At 34.1% G+C, this 17,175-nt stretch overlaps 2 protein-coding genes across 3 annotated transcripts; one reads left to right on the top strand and one right to left on the bottom strand.

Annotated features, from left to right (window-relative positions):
- Positions 1 to 475: 475 nt before the first annotated feature.
- Positions 476 to 2,484, bottom strand: LOC133183692 (tripartite motif-containing protein 2-like). The gene has a single exon (XM_061318614.1). The coding sequence runs from the start codon at positions 2,390 to 2,392 to the stop codon at positions 479 to 481; it is 1,914 nt and encodes a 637-aa protein (XP_061174598.1). The 5' UTR covers positions 2,393 to 2,484; the 3' UTR covers positions 476 to 478.
- A 7,584-nt stretch (positions 2,485 to 10,068) lies between these two features.
- Positions 10,069 to 16,143, top strand: LOC133182357 (coiled-coil domain-containing protein 85C-B-like). 2 transcript variants are annotated; one of them, XM_061317170.1, is made up of 6 exons: positions 10,069 to 10,764; positions 11,360 to 11,433; positions 12,967 to 13,062; positions 14,444 to 14,578; positions 14,724 to 14,822; positions 15,198 to 16,143. In XM_061317170.1, exons 1-6 carry the CDS (start codon positions 10,086 to 10,088, stop codon positions 16,083 to 16,085), a joined length of 1,971 nt encoding a protein of 656 aa, XP_061173154.1. In that variant the 5' UTR covers positions 10,069 to 10,085; the 3' UTR covers positions 16,086 to 16,143. The 2 variants fall into 2 exon arrangements, with proteins under 2 accessions (XP_061173154.1, XP_061173155.1); XM_061317171.1 differs by having other exon boundaries at positions 14,441 to 14,578.
- Positions 16,144 to 17,175: the final 1,032 nt, after the last annotated feature.

Raw genomic sequence — 17,175 nt, 5'->3', positions numbered from 1 at the left:
GCCATATTTTTTCCACCTTATCGTATTGGTTGATATTGTTTCAGTAAAGTATACACACTGTATTTTGGCTTAAATTTAACTGATTGTTTAGGTATAATGATAAAAAAAAATCTTAATACATAATTAATGTTCTTAATTTGCTGCAATTCAATAATCTGATAAGAGATCAGTTTCAAAGTTCTTACAATTTCCTAATGAAAGGGTACCGTGGCCTGGCACATGGCATCCCCCCCCCCCTTTTAAAAAGATTCCATTTAATTTATAGGAAAATGTTGTAGCAAGTACAAGTATAAAATTTTTGAGAAGAAGAATATCAACAGGTGCTGGAAAAACAGACGAGAGAGAATCCCGACATTGAATTGTCATGCTTTCTGAGACTTTCACCAAAGTCCAAACCAAACGTGTTTCAAATTTGTAAACTTCATCCGTATGGTTACACTTTGTAATTACCCGGTATTACATCTTACTCCGTGACATTCTACAAAAGATACTGGAATATTTTCACCATTCCATTAGAGCCACCCACCCACAAGTACCCATCACTGTCTACAGCAACAGAGAAAGGCTGCTTTATAACACTGTCTGATTTAGTGAGGTGACTCACAAACTGTCCCTGTTGGTCCAAAAGATGGATGCAATTACCTTTATAGTCTGCAATGATCACGTTACCGTAGCGATCACACGCGATTCCACATGGTTCGCCTAGTTTCTTAGACTCCGTTCCTGTGTATTTGCGTTTAATTTTTCCATCGTAAGATATTATATGAACACATCCATCTTTGTGATCCGAAACATAAATGTCGCCGTTAAGATTTTCTGCAATTCTTCTGGGGTACTTCATTTGGAAATTTGCTCTTTCAAATTCTGCGATAACCTTGCTTCCCACTTTAGAATATTTCATGAGGACGTTTTTATCCGAAGGACGATAGTCGTCATATGTGCTAGACTTCGTCAGACAAATAAGGAGATCCCCAGACTGTGATAATGCTATTCCTCTCGGAAAGTCATTCAAAAGCACCAAGTCGCGAATTCTAATGTCCTTATTCAGCAGTTTAATGCATTGATTCTTTCGACATGAAATATACACGTTGTCATGATCGTCGGAAGTGATGTAATCTATGTCTACATCCTTTCCCACTTTTATCGTGCGTAGACGTATGCCTAGTCGGCTAATGAGATGGAGGCGTGGGTCGAATCCACAGACCACCCATGCTTTCCCCCCGGATATAGGTGCTATCCCGCGAATCAAATGCATTCCTGGAACTTTATAGTGACCACATTCTGAGACTGTTATTGCTGTAGTACCTTGTTTGGAGATTTTTCCAAACATGTGTGGGAGTATTATTTCCTCTGTCTTCGGTTCTGTAAAATTCAATTCGAACTGTGGAACGAATCCCACAGGCAACATTTTGGACGCTTCTTGTAGATGAAACTGTAAAGTTTCTTTGCTAAGGACTATATCTTGATTCGAGCCAAAGTCAATACAATGCTTTGCTGCTGCTACATGGGAAGTGACGAACGTTATCGCCTCAGCCACTCTGTTTTTGAAAATGACCAATCTATCCTCCTCTATTTGTATTTCTGAATTTATCTGAGTAATGAATTTTTCTTTCAGATGATCAATTTCTTTATGCAGTCGCTCAGCACGTGCCTCAACCAATGAAATCAAACCTTTTCTCACGTTCAAAAATGCATTTTCATGTGTTTCAACATCTTTCAGTCTGTCTTTCAGCGAGGGCAAGTAACTTTTCAAAAAACTAACAGATTCAGTCAATTCTTCCTTTACTTCCTGGGCGAATTCTGATATGCTTCGTGTATTATGAAGTTTATGGGCGTCATCTCGGCAAGCTGGACAAACCGGCAATCTGCATTTGAAACAAAAGATACTTATTTCCTGCTTATGTTCATCGCAGTAAGAATGTGACGTAATCTTCTGTCCGTGTTCGTCTGGTTTTTCTGAAACCAGATGATGAGATTTCGACATTTTCATCTTTAAGTGAATCATTCCACATCTGGAGCAAAAATTCTGTTTACATTCCAAACAGTAGGTTTCTGCACGCGTGTCGTTGTCATCACATGTTTCACAAAGTGTCTCTGTGAAATGTTTAGTCGCCTGCAGAGCTGTGATGTATATATTGGGCTTAAAACCCTGGATTCCGTCCGCAGGGACCGCATGTCTGAATTTACACAGTGGACAGGCAAAGTTACCAGAATCTTCAGTTTGGTCAATGTAGTCCTTCAGACACCTACTACAGTAAGTATGAAAACAGGGAAGCATTCGAGGGTCGATGTAATCATCAAAACACAATCCACACCACTCGAACTGACTGTCCTCCTTTAGTACGGTCCGAGGAGTTCTAATGGTTTCCTGTTCCTCGGAAATTGCTGTCATTTTTCTGTTCAAGGAGCTAGAACTTTTTGAAGTAGTGATCGTTGAGAGAGAAGCACTACTGAGACTCGAGGAAACTTCTTTCAATCGAACATACTCTCCATTTACTCTGGGAAACATAATTGTGTTTCAGTATCACTACATAACAAAATTAATTTACAGTTTGTTTTAGGTCGATCTATCTAGTATCTATTCTATATTTCGTTCTGAAAAGACGTATTGTCAAAACATTCATTGTTTCTTCGCCTATATAAAACGCAGTTTAGGGAATAAAGACATGGTCTTTTCACCTTAAAAAAATCATTCTTGTAGAAAGTACTTGTTAAAACGTGGTCGCTATCTCGTGCATTTAGCGTGTAATCTTATCCACAATAGATTTTTTGATTTTTTAAAATGTTCTTTTGTCCCATATATGCATACATACGTAGTTCTGTTTTAATTGATTTATATGCACAGTGAATCTTGTGAAATCAATGATGATGTCTTGAATGGCATGTACGCCATTAATTCAATAGTTACCTTATGAAAGTTCGCTTCCGGGACCTGAATAAAATGGACAGAAAGTATATTATTCCGTATAGATCTCAGTTCTCGTTACTCATATACAGAGCCAATAGAATGTGTTAATCCTTTAAGTACGGCATTTAATTTACAGCATCAGGAAGTTTCTCTTGGCATAGGAAGATATATATATATATATATATATATATATATATATATATATATATATATATATATATATATATATATATATATATATATATATATATATATATTAAAAAAATAAAAGCTTATTTCAAACTTCAGAAGGATTTTTTTTTTGTGTTTAAACCCTGGAATGAAAGTTTCTGAGCATATCATTAAACCTATTCTACTATATGGTTGTGAAATTGGGGGTTCATTTTAATACTCAATCAGCACGTCTCCGTATCAACCCAATCGATCTAAATGAAATATATTCTAAAGTTTTGTATGAAAAACTACATATTTAAAAATTTTATTATTTGCAGATATATCCTCGGAGTTAAGAAAAGTGCAAATGCAGTTCTTGCTGAATTATGAAGATTTCCCCATAGTCGTTGGAACCGAGGGCACCGGGGAGGGGGGGGGGGCAATAATTTTGCCGATGTATAGAGTACTATAGAAACATAGCTACTTTATGCTTGTGCCCCCTTACGAAAACCTATTAGGATCAATCTATGGAGAAAAAAAATTAAAAGGCGTTATTACGCGTTTCCAAAAGGCGTTATTACGCCATTTCAAAATGCGTTATTATGCCTTTTGAAGAGCCATTATTATGCCTTTGACAGGTTGAAGGGGGGGGGGGGCAGCCTCCCAAAAAATTGACAAGCAAACAAAAACCAAGACCCCCCAAAAAATATAACTGCCTAAACTCGAGGGGGATCTTTTTCTAACTTTTCGTTAAAATTTTTTTTTTAATGCAATTATTTGCCAGAGTTTAACCATACTGCAACAAAATGTTCAGGGACCAAGCAGCCAATAAATGAATTTTTATATTTAAACTATAGCAAAACTATTCTCCCGTAAAGTGGGGTGGGGGAGCCCCCCCCCCCCCTCCCGGCCTGTTTGAAAAGGCGTTATGTCCAAAAATGGAAAGGCGTTATTTTATATTGATAAATATATGAAAGATTGAATCAAAGCCATCTTTATTTATGCAATATTTAAAAGTATTTTCTATATTCCTGCACATCTCGCAGACAACTATTTGCATGCGTATTACGAGAAGTCAACATTCTACTTGTGAAAATCCAGGATATAGGCCGATGCAGCTTGGGGCTTTGCTGGGCATGTATTAAAATTCATGTCAAATTTGAAAATGTTTTCCTCTCCTCTTGGGAAAAGCAGGCAAACTATTTGCATGGGTATAATGAGCAAATAGCCTTCAACCAAATTTGTGAAATCCATGACCCTTGGTAGAGGTGTCTGGCATCAGAGAAGGACTAAGTTGGTTTATCATTGAAAATATGTTACACATTTAAAAATCCTGGATATCTAATTACAATGTTTAAATTATTTTTTGAGAAATTAGCCCTATATTTAATTGCGAAATTCATGTCCGGAGGATAAGATTTCAGCAATCCCCGGGGGGGGGGGGTTAAGTTAGTCATGTATTGAAAATAAAAGGTGTAATAACGCCTTTTTGAAAGGCGTGCCTATTGAAAGACGTATTGACGCCTTATGGAAAAGCGTAATAACGCCTTTTAAAGGCGTAATAACGCCTTTTAGGAAGGCGTAATAACGCCTTTTTCTCGTTATTACGCCTTTTTTCGCGTTATTACGCCTTTTTCAAAGGCGTTATAATGGCTTTTTATTTTTTTTTTCTCCATAGATTGATTTTAATAGGCTTTCGTACCCAGGTCTGAAGACTAAAAATGTATGGTTGCCCCCCCCCCCTCAAAAAAAAAAAAACTGAAATTGCTTCCTACGGGCCTGTTTCCCATGGTTTTAATGTAATGTCACAGTTAAGTTCAGGTCTTTTATTCCTTGTATCAGCAGTTACATCATAATTACCTATAATATATATAATTGACATGGCTGAAGAAGAAAACATCATATATTACAATATACTCACACAAGCAAAACATGACATTGAGATATGTATATGTATTGGGATCGATTAGAAAATCTAGATCAATCATTTTCCCTTTTGCAAGATAACTCTAGTATTTGAGTGGCAAACAATTTAACGTGAGCAGGCCAAAGTGTATAATTTTTACCAGATTGATAATTACTTCAGAGCTGAAATGCGTTTGGTATATCGAGGGGTGTATCCAGGATATTGTAAACGAAGGGCATATGAAATGTCTAGCAGACCCCCGTGTTTGCTTATTTATTGAAATGAAACATATTGCATGTGAATTTTAAGCATCATTTACCATCATCATCGTGAGAGCAAAATCCATTATAAGATATAGTTCAAACATAAAAAATAGCATGTACTGACAATTTATCTTGTTAAAAAATGCTTTTGACTTGGGTATAAAATCTTCCAATTCATACTAAATTGTCAAAATATTTAGATTTTAAATGCAATCTAACTGTATATATTCAACTATTTTGCACAAATAATTGTACCGGCTCAAACTTGCATTTAAGATTCACTACACACACCATTTGAATCAACCACTGTGTAAGTAGCGGTCTGGTGAAGACAAAAGACATACGTCACAATTCTTTTCTTTTCCATCATTTTTTTTGCCAACATAGAATCAGAATTACTTGAATTTGATTCGTCGAGAAACACTGTTACCCTCTTAATGATGAAATCACGACCTCCATCGCTGTAGAACTTAGCAACAGTCAATATTGCTTGACGACGGGTGATATTCCAAAAAAAAAAATACTGTCTGCGCAGAATCACCTTTTTGTATTTTATAAAACATTCAGTATAATATAGATCTAATAAATATTGCATGTAATTTAAGGGTAACAATGTTACCCTCAATCATATGCAGTGTTTATATTTTTTCGATAGAATAATTACATACTGATAGCATGCATAAATGTCATGAATAAATTTAAATTAAAAAATGTTTTCATATTTTTTTTTTAAGTATTGGTATTAATGCGTTTCTTTTTTCCCTCATTCCTAAGCTGATTATTAATTTGTGATTTGACAAAAAGATTTTACAAGAAATGCTCCCCAGACTGGGAATGTGTAATTAATGTACTAGACTAGTATAAAAGCAACTCGATACTAGAGAAAATTAAAGAGAAAAGTTGGTACTTAATTTTCTTTTGAATTTGCAAAAGATGCAAATGACAAAATTTTTTTCCCTCTCTCGACACTTTACATTTATTTTGATGTCCATAATCGCCTGTGCAGTAGTACCTGCAGAAATCATCGGCATCATCACGTACGTGTCATAGATGCAGGGAATCATGATCGGCAGGTAGAGAGTTTGCGGTCAACTTTATACTTGGCATCAATATATTTATACATGATAACCTACTGTGATGTAAAATAGCTATGTATCAGAGAGGTAAGAAATCCCCTAACAGAAACATGCGCGGATCTAGAGGGTGTCCGGACCCACCCCCTTGGAATTTACAGAGTTATTAAAATTATACACTGAAGTAAATAAAAAATGACTTTGGACCCTCTGGGAAAACGTGAATCCCACCAGCACCACCATGAATTTTTTTTTCACATTTGGGAAATGGATTTTTTTTTCAAGTTATGCTTGTTAAGAAATTTTCTGGGTTGGAAATGTTTTGACTGGTTTGAACCCAGTAAATGCATGCTATATGTGTTGTTGGTTGTGTTTTTGTGTGTGTAAATTATGCCTGTTGTGCTGCATGCCATTGAAATTTTAACTATGTTTATAATTAAATGTGTATATTGTCATTTATGTATTTTATGTATATGTCTTACTAATCATGTCGGTCAGAAGCTCTACAGAGCTTGTTATTTGTTTGAAAATCCGACTTTAAATAAAAGAATCTGGGGGGATAAGACGAGCCATGTGCCCATGCCCATTTTTCGGCTATGCAAGAACATTTATTGGAAAAAATCTCTCAATTGTTCGTATTTACTTAAGCATTTTAATGTTTACAGTAGTTCTCAAAATAATATTTATATTCCAAACAAGCTAAACAGTTGACTTACATTTACTGTCACAAGTGTCTAACATGGGTAGGGACTTCTATTAATTAATCTGCGTATTGAGTGTTAATACTTATTGTGGAGATATTATAAAAATGTTAACATTGTATATAATGATAGTGGTGATCTAGAAGCGCTTGTAGTAAAAATAAATAAAAACGGGAATAAAAGTATTCAAATATCTATTATAATTTTAATCCCTCATTTTAGATAATTTACTGTAAATGAGTTCATTACTACACACACACACACACACACACACCTACACACACCCCCTCTCTCTCTCTCCCTCTCTCTCTCTCTCTCTCTCTCTCTCTCTCTCTCACACACACACACACACACACACACACACACACACACACATCATGGTTAAGAAGAATTTACTTGGCTTTGGATTGTGTCTTATATAGTCAAATATCTGGATTTCAAAACTGCGTTCGCATGGATAATGCTTACAAGTGAAATGGCAAGATTTTAAATAAGGAGCTCTCCGTTTTTCACGAATTTCACTCAATCCGAAACATAGGAAAAAATATGCATATTTTTAAAAATCAATTCAAGAAAAAAAAACCTGAAAAAAAGGGGGGGGCTTTTTGATCTTGTTACGGTTAAGAAGAATTTACTTGGCTTTGGATTGTGTCTTATATAGTCAAATATCTGGATTTCAAAACTGCGTTCGCATGGATAATGCTTACAAGTGAAATGGCAAGCTTTTAAATAAGGAGCTCTCCGTTTTTCACGAATTTCACTCAATCCGAAACATAGAAAAAAATATGCATATTTTAAAAAATCAATTCAAGAAAAAAAACCTGAAAAAAAGGGGGGGCTTTTTGATCTTGTTACATGGGAAGAAATTCTGTGGATTTTCTCCGGTGTTGCTTTAGACTGAATTCAATCAAAGCGCAATTAACGCTAATCTTTATGTTACCCATGAGAGTGATGCGAGACAAATGATGGCAGCACTGTTGAGGGAAGGATCCAACATTTTTTTCAGATTTAAAATTAAAGCTTTAAAAGAACAATATAAGGCCTTTCATTGGAGGGGGGGGGCGTGATTTCAATTTCCTATACGTGCTCAATAATAATAACGAGTTTAAAATGAAACATATAATTATAGAAAATAAACGAGTAAACGATAAACAAATTAAAATAAAAAGGAAATTAAAATACATGTTTGAGTTTGTAACCCTTATTTTTTTTTTTTTTTTTTTTTTTTTAGAAAGTATAAGCGTATCACAGGTTACTAATTTTACCCCCCTTTTCATTGACCACGCAAGTAGTGCCATATAAAAACACAGGTTTTTTCATAAATATGTCTTCGGATGTATACGGGGTGGAATGGGCTGATTTTAGGGCATATATGGGAAGGAGAGTGTCTGGGGGAAAAGAATTAAAATTTCAAATATTGAGAAATATTGCCTTTGAATGCGTAGTAGGAAGGGTGTAAATAGGCCATGTTTACCTTCTTCTCAAGGGGTATGTAGGGTATGCAGGGTATGGGGTAACTCATAACTGTGTCTTAGAGGGACTTGTACACTATAGATTCTCCTTAGATTTAAAAATATTTTAAGGCTATAATAAAAAAGAAATCGCTAAATTTCAAGATAAATTTAATTAAATCTAAATAAAATTTAAATATATTCCACATGCAAAAAGGTAGAAGAACGCGTGGTAGCAAAATAATATTGAGCATATTAAAGGAAATAAATGCTATAATTATCAATGACATCCGAGGAAAATATTTGTAAAAGTATTTTTTTTTTTAGATCCACCTCTAGAAGATTCTGCCATAAATTGTCTCGAATCACTCTTAGGGGAATATCGGTGATTAGCGTTAATAGCACTTGTATTGAGTTCAGCTCAAAGCTAAATCGGACGGGATTTCTTGGGATGTATATATATATATATATATATATATATATATATATATATATATATATATATATATATATATATATATATATATATATATATATATATATATATATATATATATATAATTTCCAGTGAAAAATATGTTATTCCTATAGACATTTTTTATAAAGTAAAACAAAATTAACCCCCTCCCCAAAAAATAAAAAAAAAATCATGAATCGAACACTTTCCTCAATAAACATCCCTTTAAAGAGCTCCTCGCTAACCACTATACCACGGAGTCACACTTACATACCCATTTAAATAGCATACAGTTCTCTATATTTAGCAAGCGTATTTGGACTTAGAATTTTTTAAGACCACGGTGAACATTTAAGTAAGTTAACTTAATTTTTAATGTAGAGTGGGTCTTCGTACCAAATTTTTGCAAGTGTAAAAAGCAACATCTTTCCATTGCCTTTAATCGTTCTCAAAAAAATGGTACGATGACCCACTCTATTTAAAAAATGTAGTTATATCATCCAATTTATGTCAGTATTTGTGAAAATTGAGCGTGATGCCATTTTTTTGTGTTAATCAGGATCATTTTCGCTGTTACAGTATTCAGGTTTTGTCAAATTTGTATGCAAATGGTAATAAGCATTACATTAATTCAACAAAAAGTGAAATTTTTTAAAAATGAATTTACTGATTTTTTTATCGATCGTTATGTAGGCATATGGCTCGGCTTATCCCCCCAGTTTCTTTCTGATTCTGATTCCCCCCTCCCCTTCTGGAAAAAATTCCTGGATCTGCGCCTGACATATACATGTACCAGTCTACGCCTGACAGTAAGCACGAATCATTTTATGTATGGATTAATTTTAAATTTTTTTTATCAACCTGCCATCTACCGGGAAAACACCGGCTTAAACGGAAGTAAACATGTGTCAGCCATGTTAGTGTTACTGAACTTGGGTCGTTGGGACAATCAAGTTATCAACAAATTTTCAGACTGAGTAGGCCCTAACTGAAAAGAGTTATGCTACAGCTTGGAAAAAAATTAATAATCAAATTGAATTAACGTGCGATTGCTTTCTGTCTAAAACGTCGAATCCTTTGACGTGTTGCTTTGTTTTGATTGTTTGAACTTTCATTCTCAACATTGACAAGTCAACAATTTCTTTTAGACAAGAGAAAAATTTAACTGGCTACATGGTTAAAATGAGTGTTTCGTCAGTGCCGTCCGCAGGGTCTAGTGCTCGAAGTACTCCTGTACCGACGCAGAATTCACCGGGGCCAGGACCGTACAAACCGATTACTCCCAGTCAGTATGGAGCATCTATTGGTAAACAGAGTGACGAGGAACTCCGAAGAAAGGGAGTAGAGGATCTCTTGCGCATGGTGCGACGTCTTGAGTCGGAAAACAGGTCAATCATTGCAGAACACAGTGGTATCATCAAGGACGTAAATCGACGTATTCAGGTTTACAATCTGGAAATGAGGGGTTTGAAAGATATAAACCAGAAGTTACAGGATGACAATCAAGAACTGAGAGACTTGTGTTGCTTTCTGGATGATGACAGGCAAAGAAGCAGAAAGTTGGCTCGTGAGTGGCAGCGTTTTGGTCGATACACTGCTTCAGTCATGAGAAGTGAAGTGTCCGCTTACCAAGATAAACTGAAAGCTCTGGAAAGCAAACAGGATGAACTTATCTCGGAGAACATGGAGCTTAAAGAGCTTTGTTTGTATCTTGATCAGGAACGTGTTCATTTTACCCAGACAAGAGATGATGGGGATGGTAGCAGTAATAGTACAACAGCTGGGAATGAAGAAAGTGTACAGTCACCTCAGATTCCTGATGTAGCTGTTACCAATGAATTGAACAGGAGAGGTTTATACAATTAAATCAAAATTCCTACATTTAAATGTGACTATAATTATTGAATGCAATAATAATTCACATTTAACATGATAGCATTTACATTTTAGATCTAAATATAGTGTACACAACATGTATTACAGCATATTGTTCCCTAGCTGAAATTATTGAGAATTTTTTGTAATACTGTAGAAGTACTTTTTTCCTTGTGGTATTAACTTTTCTGCAGAAATCAAAGAAGGTAAAAAATAAGGTGGCATTTATTTTTGAAAACTGCACATAGTTTAGGAAAGAAGGAAATGACCTTTGATAAAAATTATATTTTATATTATTTTATTTTTACAATTTATTTTAAAAAATATATCTCAAAAAAATTTTTAAAAATTTCTGGGAACACTATATATAAAGATGATCATTATTTGTAACATTGAATGCTATGTTGAAACATTTGTTATTCACTAGTTGGGCATCTTTGAACTGTGATTCTCTCCATTTCATCAAATGAACAAACCAATCGTCCAACATTTCTCAGAGCTAAATCTTGATAAAATATTTGATTGGAATAAATTATTTATTTTCCCTTTCAAAATGAAATTTTTTTCTGCAGATTCAGGTCAAGGTTACATACAGCAGTTAGAGACTCAAGTTAAACAGCTGGAAAAAGAGAAATCAGTTTTACAGGTACAAACCGTTAAGATTTATGACTTTTTTTGTATTCTAAAATACTGGATATACATTAATCAGTCTTCAGCAGAACTCACCACACAAAGAAATTTGTATGGAAAGATAGAGGTCTGACCAATAAATAGCAATATGAATGAACAAACCGTTAAGATTTATGACTTTTTTTTGTATTCTAAAATACTGGATATACATTAATCAGTCTTCAGCAGAACTCACCACACAAAGAAATTTGTATGGAAAGATAGAGGTCTGACCAATAAATAGCAATATGAATGAATTTTGATGCATATTTTTTTTTCATGTTTCTATATGGGGATCTTCCACGAGAATTAAAAATGATTTAAAAAAAAAATGTTCAATTAAATAGGAATAATCTGGTGACTTGTGTTAGTCACTTGTAGCGGTTGGCAAATTCTGGTGAAGACTGGATATGATATCAGTACATGCTGTAGCTTAAATTTTTTCTTCAAATCATTTTAACTTATATAAGGAATGAATTTAATAGCAACCCAATTTATATGGTATAAACTGGGTTGGGGCAGTCTACGCTTTATAAACTGTGAAGCGGTTTATGAAAAAGCTTAAACTTTTCCAACCTAGTTTATACCATATAAAATGGGTTGGTATTAAATTCATTTCTTATTATTTAATTTTCATTCATTTAGTATTATATAGATAGTGCACGTTTTTGAGGGTAACAGTTGAAATTGACACCCCAAGGAAAACCATTGTCAACTGACGCGTCAGCGGAGGTTGACAATGGTTTTCCGAGGGGTGTCAATTTCAACTGATACCCTCAAAAACGTGCACTATTTATTTTATTATACTGAATGTCATATTGATTTTGGATGTCTCAAAAAAATTCGGAGATCGTCGTTAAGTTCATGCTTAGAAAGCTTTCAAACTCCCCGCTTCTATTTTTCTCAATAAGAAAGCTTCGGAAAAGATTTACCAACCTCTTTATTGTTTGTTTGCTACTCAAAAAGTCCTTTATCACCTAAAGTTAGCACTCGCAAGGATGTTTTGTCTGTCATTTGTTGTTTTCAAGTAAGCTACATCGGACGCAAGCTTTTATTGATGTCGTTTATTCGGCTTCTTTCAAACGCACAATTTGAGAATTCTACGGTGAACCGTACACGCATGATTTGAACGCATGTGACATTTTCGTAATGTTACCTGTTGTCAAGTGTGTTGCTAACGCTGAGGGTAACATTACAGATTGTTAAATGCGCCAAAACCAATCAGATTTTAGTATTTAACATGAAAGTATAATAAAAGAAAATGAGACAATTGCTATTATAAGATGACTTCAAATTGTGCACAATTTAAATGTAAAGTCAAGTGGCTCGACGCAAGTCATTGTGATGTAGGCAACACAGTTTATACGATATAAAGTAATTTTTTTTATCCAATCAAATGGCACATTACAATCAGAATTAAATTATATATTTTTAACACCTTTTTTTCAATAAAAGTAAAATGAAAGTAATTTTTATTTGATTTTATTAAATGATATGTCCATTATTCTAGAAGACGGCTCAAAGATTTCCAAGTTCAACCAATGATAAACAGTCACAGAGTCCTCCCTCTCACCAACAACTCCGAGGTTCTCCAGTCAAACCAGTGGTAAGATAAAGATTTCCTGTTATTAAACTAATAGTAAACTGAGGGGGTTCAGGTTAATTCATGGTAGTAAGAAAATGGATAAGCTAGTGGTGAGTTGAAGGTTAATAGTACATGTAGGCTGAGGTTTTCCAGTTTGCCAGTGTTAAGATGGATTATTGTAGTTTAACAAATGCAACCCACTCCACTTATGTTGAAATTGCTTATTTTGAGATATCACTCATTTTGAAGAAAAACTAAATCCCCTGTCTCAATTTATTATTATCTTTGCAATAAAATATCAGTTAAATTGAAATCACTTATATTAAAGTAAATTATCGGTCCAGTGAGCTGATTTTGAGTTGTTTTTATAACTGCTATACTATTGAACTTCACCTGGCCAGTTGTTATCACGGTTGATGACCATGGCTAATCCACAAGAAAAAAAAATGTCTTTACATATTAATTAAAGTGAAGTAATGTCTGTCATAAATAAAAATGTGAAATATAAATCCAAATAAGCAAAGGATTTTGGGATCAATTTGAGCACACACTAGCAATGATATACATGTACAAACAGTGTGTTGCTGTTATTGAAGCTTTCAGTCGGGTGATTTTTTCCCTAACGAAAAAAGAAAAAGATCAGGAAATTATGTAGAGATTAGAAATGTTGGACTTTTTCACATTGGTAAATATTTCATGAACTAACTATTTCATTTCACTATTAAAGCCTTGTAAATTTGACATTGCTTCAGGTTTGTCAACATGTTTTAGATCAGGATTTTAAGTCTTCATAGGCCAATTACACTTATTTAAAACTGGTTATATTGTAAAAAAATATGTTGGTCCCTTGAATTTCAATATAGCCAAAGTAAATGCAATGACAACAGTAAACCAGTGGTGAATAAATGTTTCTTTTTAAACAAGTGGTGATTTACATGTATTCAAATTAAACCAGTTGTAATTCAAAGATTCTTCATTCAAATGAGTGGTAAGTCGAAGGATTTATTTGAACAAGTGGTAGAGGTAAATTAGGATTCTCCAACCAAACTGTGGTTAAGTCAACAATGTAGGTCAAAATTTTTCATTTAAAGCCATGGTAAGTTAAAAATGTTAATCAGTGAGGAATTGAATGCTTGTTATTGAAACCAATGATAAGTTAAACACTGTACATTTATATCAGTTGTACAATAACATGTGCATGAATGAAGATTAGGTACCACACTAATATTAGAATGTTGATAAAATGTTCAAAATTATCTAACAATGACATTTGATATTTAAAGAATATCAGAAGGTACCCTTTAGTTTCACAGAATTGATTTTTTCTTTGTAAAATATCTTATGGAGATAAATGTACTTGTCTTCAGTTTTCTCAAAACTGTGTTCAATATTTTGATAGCAGAGCCTTTTTCCCACTGAACAAAGAGGCACACCAGTGGGGAAAAATGGTGGGGACCAGAATTCCTCCACCCCGAGTACCCCCAGCACTCTGGCAGAGACCCCTTCTAAACCAGAGGCTGTTGTACATGCTATGAAGGTACTGTTCATTTATACATAGAAAAAAAAGGTCAGGTGAAAAATACCATTCACATTAAAGAGTAAAAGTTTTGATCTGAAACTTATTATTAGTACTAATGCGGTAGTGAACTTTTATTTTGTTTACTGATGTACTTAAATTTTAGGTGTTGGAAGTCCATGAACAGTTAGAACGCCCTAAGACGGAGGTTGGTGGTGAAAATCTAGATGATAAAGAAAAGGCCATTGTCAGAGAAATGTGCAATGTAAGTTCAGCAGTAGATGTTATGTATACAAGTACAATGTATAATATATGTACATATTAGATTGCCAAATTACACTGGTGTCCTACAATTTTTATCATATATTTTACATTTGTATCTGTGTATTTCAGAAAAGAATTTTACCTGCATTTTGCAAACCAGCAGTATTTTAATTCTTAACAACTTCTTATTGTCTGTAGGCCATTTAGTCTGTATCAATGTCACAATGTTAAAATATGGATTGTATATAGCCATTTTATTTTAGCATATACAGTGTCTATTCATGTACTACCATATATTTCTTTAGTTTTATGTATATTCAAATTGCATTATGCCGTGATTGGAACTATAAAAGGTATTAATTGCATTTTCTTTCAGGTTGTATGGAGGAAACTAGGGGACACTGGATCTGAAAGAAGAACCCCACACCCTGTCTACGAGAATATTCCCCCACCCCCACCACCATTACCCCCTCCACATAGGCAACCTACCCAGACCCAAATGGGTGACACCAGAAAGCCCCCATCATCTTTAAATGTTCCCAATCATGACTACCAACAGAATAATTCCCAGAATTACCTCCCTTCTCAAACATCACCACAATACAATGCACCATCAGATTCATTTGGTCATTCTACACAGGCCTCTACTCCTGGGGGCCCCATTCTTCAATGCAATACTACAGTCCCACATCCTGGGTCTTCCCATACAGTGCATTCTCACAACTTGCCCCACTACCAGCAGTATAGATCTCCACCTCCCCACTACCCAAATGAGAGACCTCCAACATCTGTGTCCTCCTATGATAGTGACCATAGCTCCTATCACTCAAGGTCTTATGACAGGCCACACCTACCCTCTAATTACTACAGTGATAGACAAGGGAACAAAAGCCAGCATGACCAATCACATGCACAATATCAGCATAGGGCAAGTTCACAATCAGATCTGGTACCACCCCCTTCTCCAAGACAGCCTTACAAGAAACATTACTCCAGTTCAGATGTCAGAGGGAGAGATCAAAGAGGGGGTCAAATTCCAGCACAGGAGGCATATAATTATAACCAAGAACTGAAGGATAGAGGAAGACCTAGAGAGGGCAGTGCTTCGCGTGAGGTGAGGGAAGGTAGCTATTCACGAGAGCAAAGTGTCTCTGAGAAAGGTGATCCTAGGTTGAAGAGGGATTCTCGTACTCCTGATCCTTGGGATTTCAGGAATCCAAGACATGAGGCTATTTCTAAAACCAGTAAAGGGACTTATCACTGAAAAGTCATTTTTCTTTTTCTTTTAGGGGACATTTTCCTTGAATTTGCAATTTATTGCATGTACATACAAATATACATGTATTTTTTTTTCAATTTTTTTGCAAATTTATTGTCATATTGAATTATTTTTTTTGATATCAGAATTTCGCAATACAGCATTTATGGTGTGTGCCATGACAAGCATTTACTTGTATGAACAACTATTCCTTTATAATCTCAGTTAAACAGGAGTTACTCAGTGCAAGCATTAAGTGAATGAGAACAAGATTTTGATATCTTCACTTTATATACAGTATTTTTGATCTCTGTCATTTAAACATCAGTTTACATTTGTGCCATCAATTTATGGTTGTAATTTTTTTTAATAATATAAATTCAATTTAAATTCAAATTCATTTTCACTCTACAGTAATCTTTGATACAGATTTAGCAAATATGTACTAAATATAGGGCAAAGACTTAACATTGTACTCTCAGAAGTATTATTTACTTTGCAGTTTTATGTTGTTGTTATTTTTTTTTTTTTTTTTTTTTTTTTTTTTTTTGGATGTTTTGTGTTTCTTTGTAATGAACAAGAGAAAAAAATATTAAAATCTTCATGCATCTTCATGACTCTTCATGCATTACATTTATTTTTAAGCACTTGAAATTGTAGGTAGCTTCACAAAGTAGATTGATTTTTCTTCTCTCTCTTTAAGTTTTAAAACATTTTTTTTATTAGGTTTAATTTTTTTCCCAATTTTTTTTTTTTAATAAATATTGTTACATATGTATACACATGCATTTTTCAGCAAAGCTGAACTGAATTAAATTATACATGTAAATATATACAATTATGTTATAGTATACAGTTGTTTTTTCCCCCTATTTTTACATATATTTATCTGTTGTATTTAAATTTGTAGATTTTGTATTTAGATTTGTACATGTATATTATAACTGTGATGTTCTCTGCATATGATTTATATCTCAAATATAAAGATTGAAGTTCATGACGTAAATATGATAAAGAAGCAAAAATTTAGTGTTTAAAAATAGCCATTTTTCCTCCAAAAGAACATTGAGCTTGTAATTTGTCTTTTTTATGCCCC

The sequence above is a fragment of the Saccostrea echinata genome, unplaced genomic scaffold (assembly GCF_033153115.1).
Source record: "Saccostrea echinata isolate AGI-Se365-2 ecotype Australia unplaced genomic scaffold, CSIRO_AGI_Sech_v1 ptg000009l, whole genome shotgun sequence".
Classification (NCBI taxonomy): domain Eukaryota; kingdom Metazoa; phylum Mollusca; class Bivalvia; order Ostreida; family Ostreidae; genus Saccostrea; species Saccostrea echinata.
The sequence above is the reverse complement of the archived record's forward strand: the minus strand, read 5'-3'. Positions and strand labels throughout refer to the sequence as shown.

What these genes read in the sequence shown, in the direction of transcription:
- LOC133182357 (XM_061317171.1), top strand. Translation starts at nt 10,086, where the DNA reads ATGGTTAAAATGAGTGTTTCGTCAGTGCCGTCCGCAGGGTCTAGTGCT. An exon ending in AAGAGAAATCAGTTTTACAG is followed by an intron (nt 11,434 to 12,966) that starts GTACAAACCGTT and finishes CCATTATTCTAG; the next exon opens with AAGACGGCTCAAAGATTTCC. An exon ending in CTGTTGTACATGCTATGAAG is followed by an intron (nt 14,579 to 14,723) that starts GTACTGTTCATT and finishes CTTAAATTTTAG; the next exon opens with GTGTTGGAAGTCCATGAACA.
- LOC133183692 (XM_061318614.1), bottom strand. Translation starts at nt 2,392, where the DNA reads ATGACAGCAATTTCCGAGGAACAGGAAACCATTAGAACTCCTCGGACC.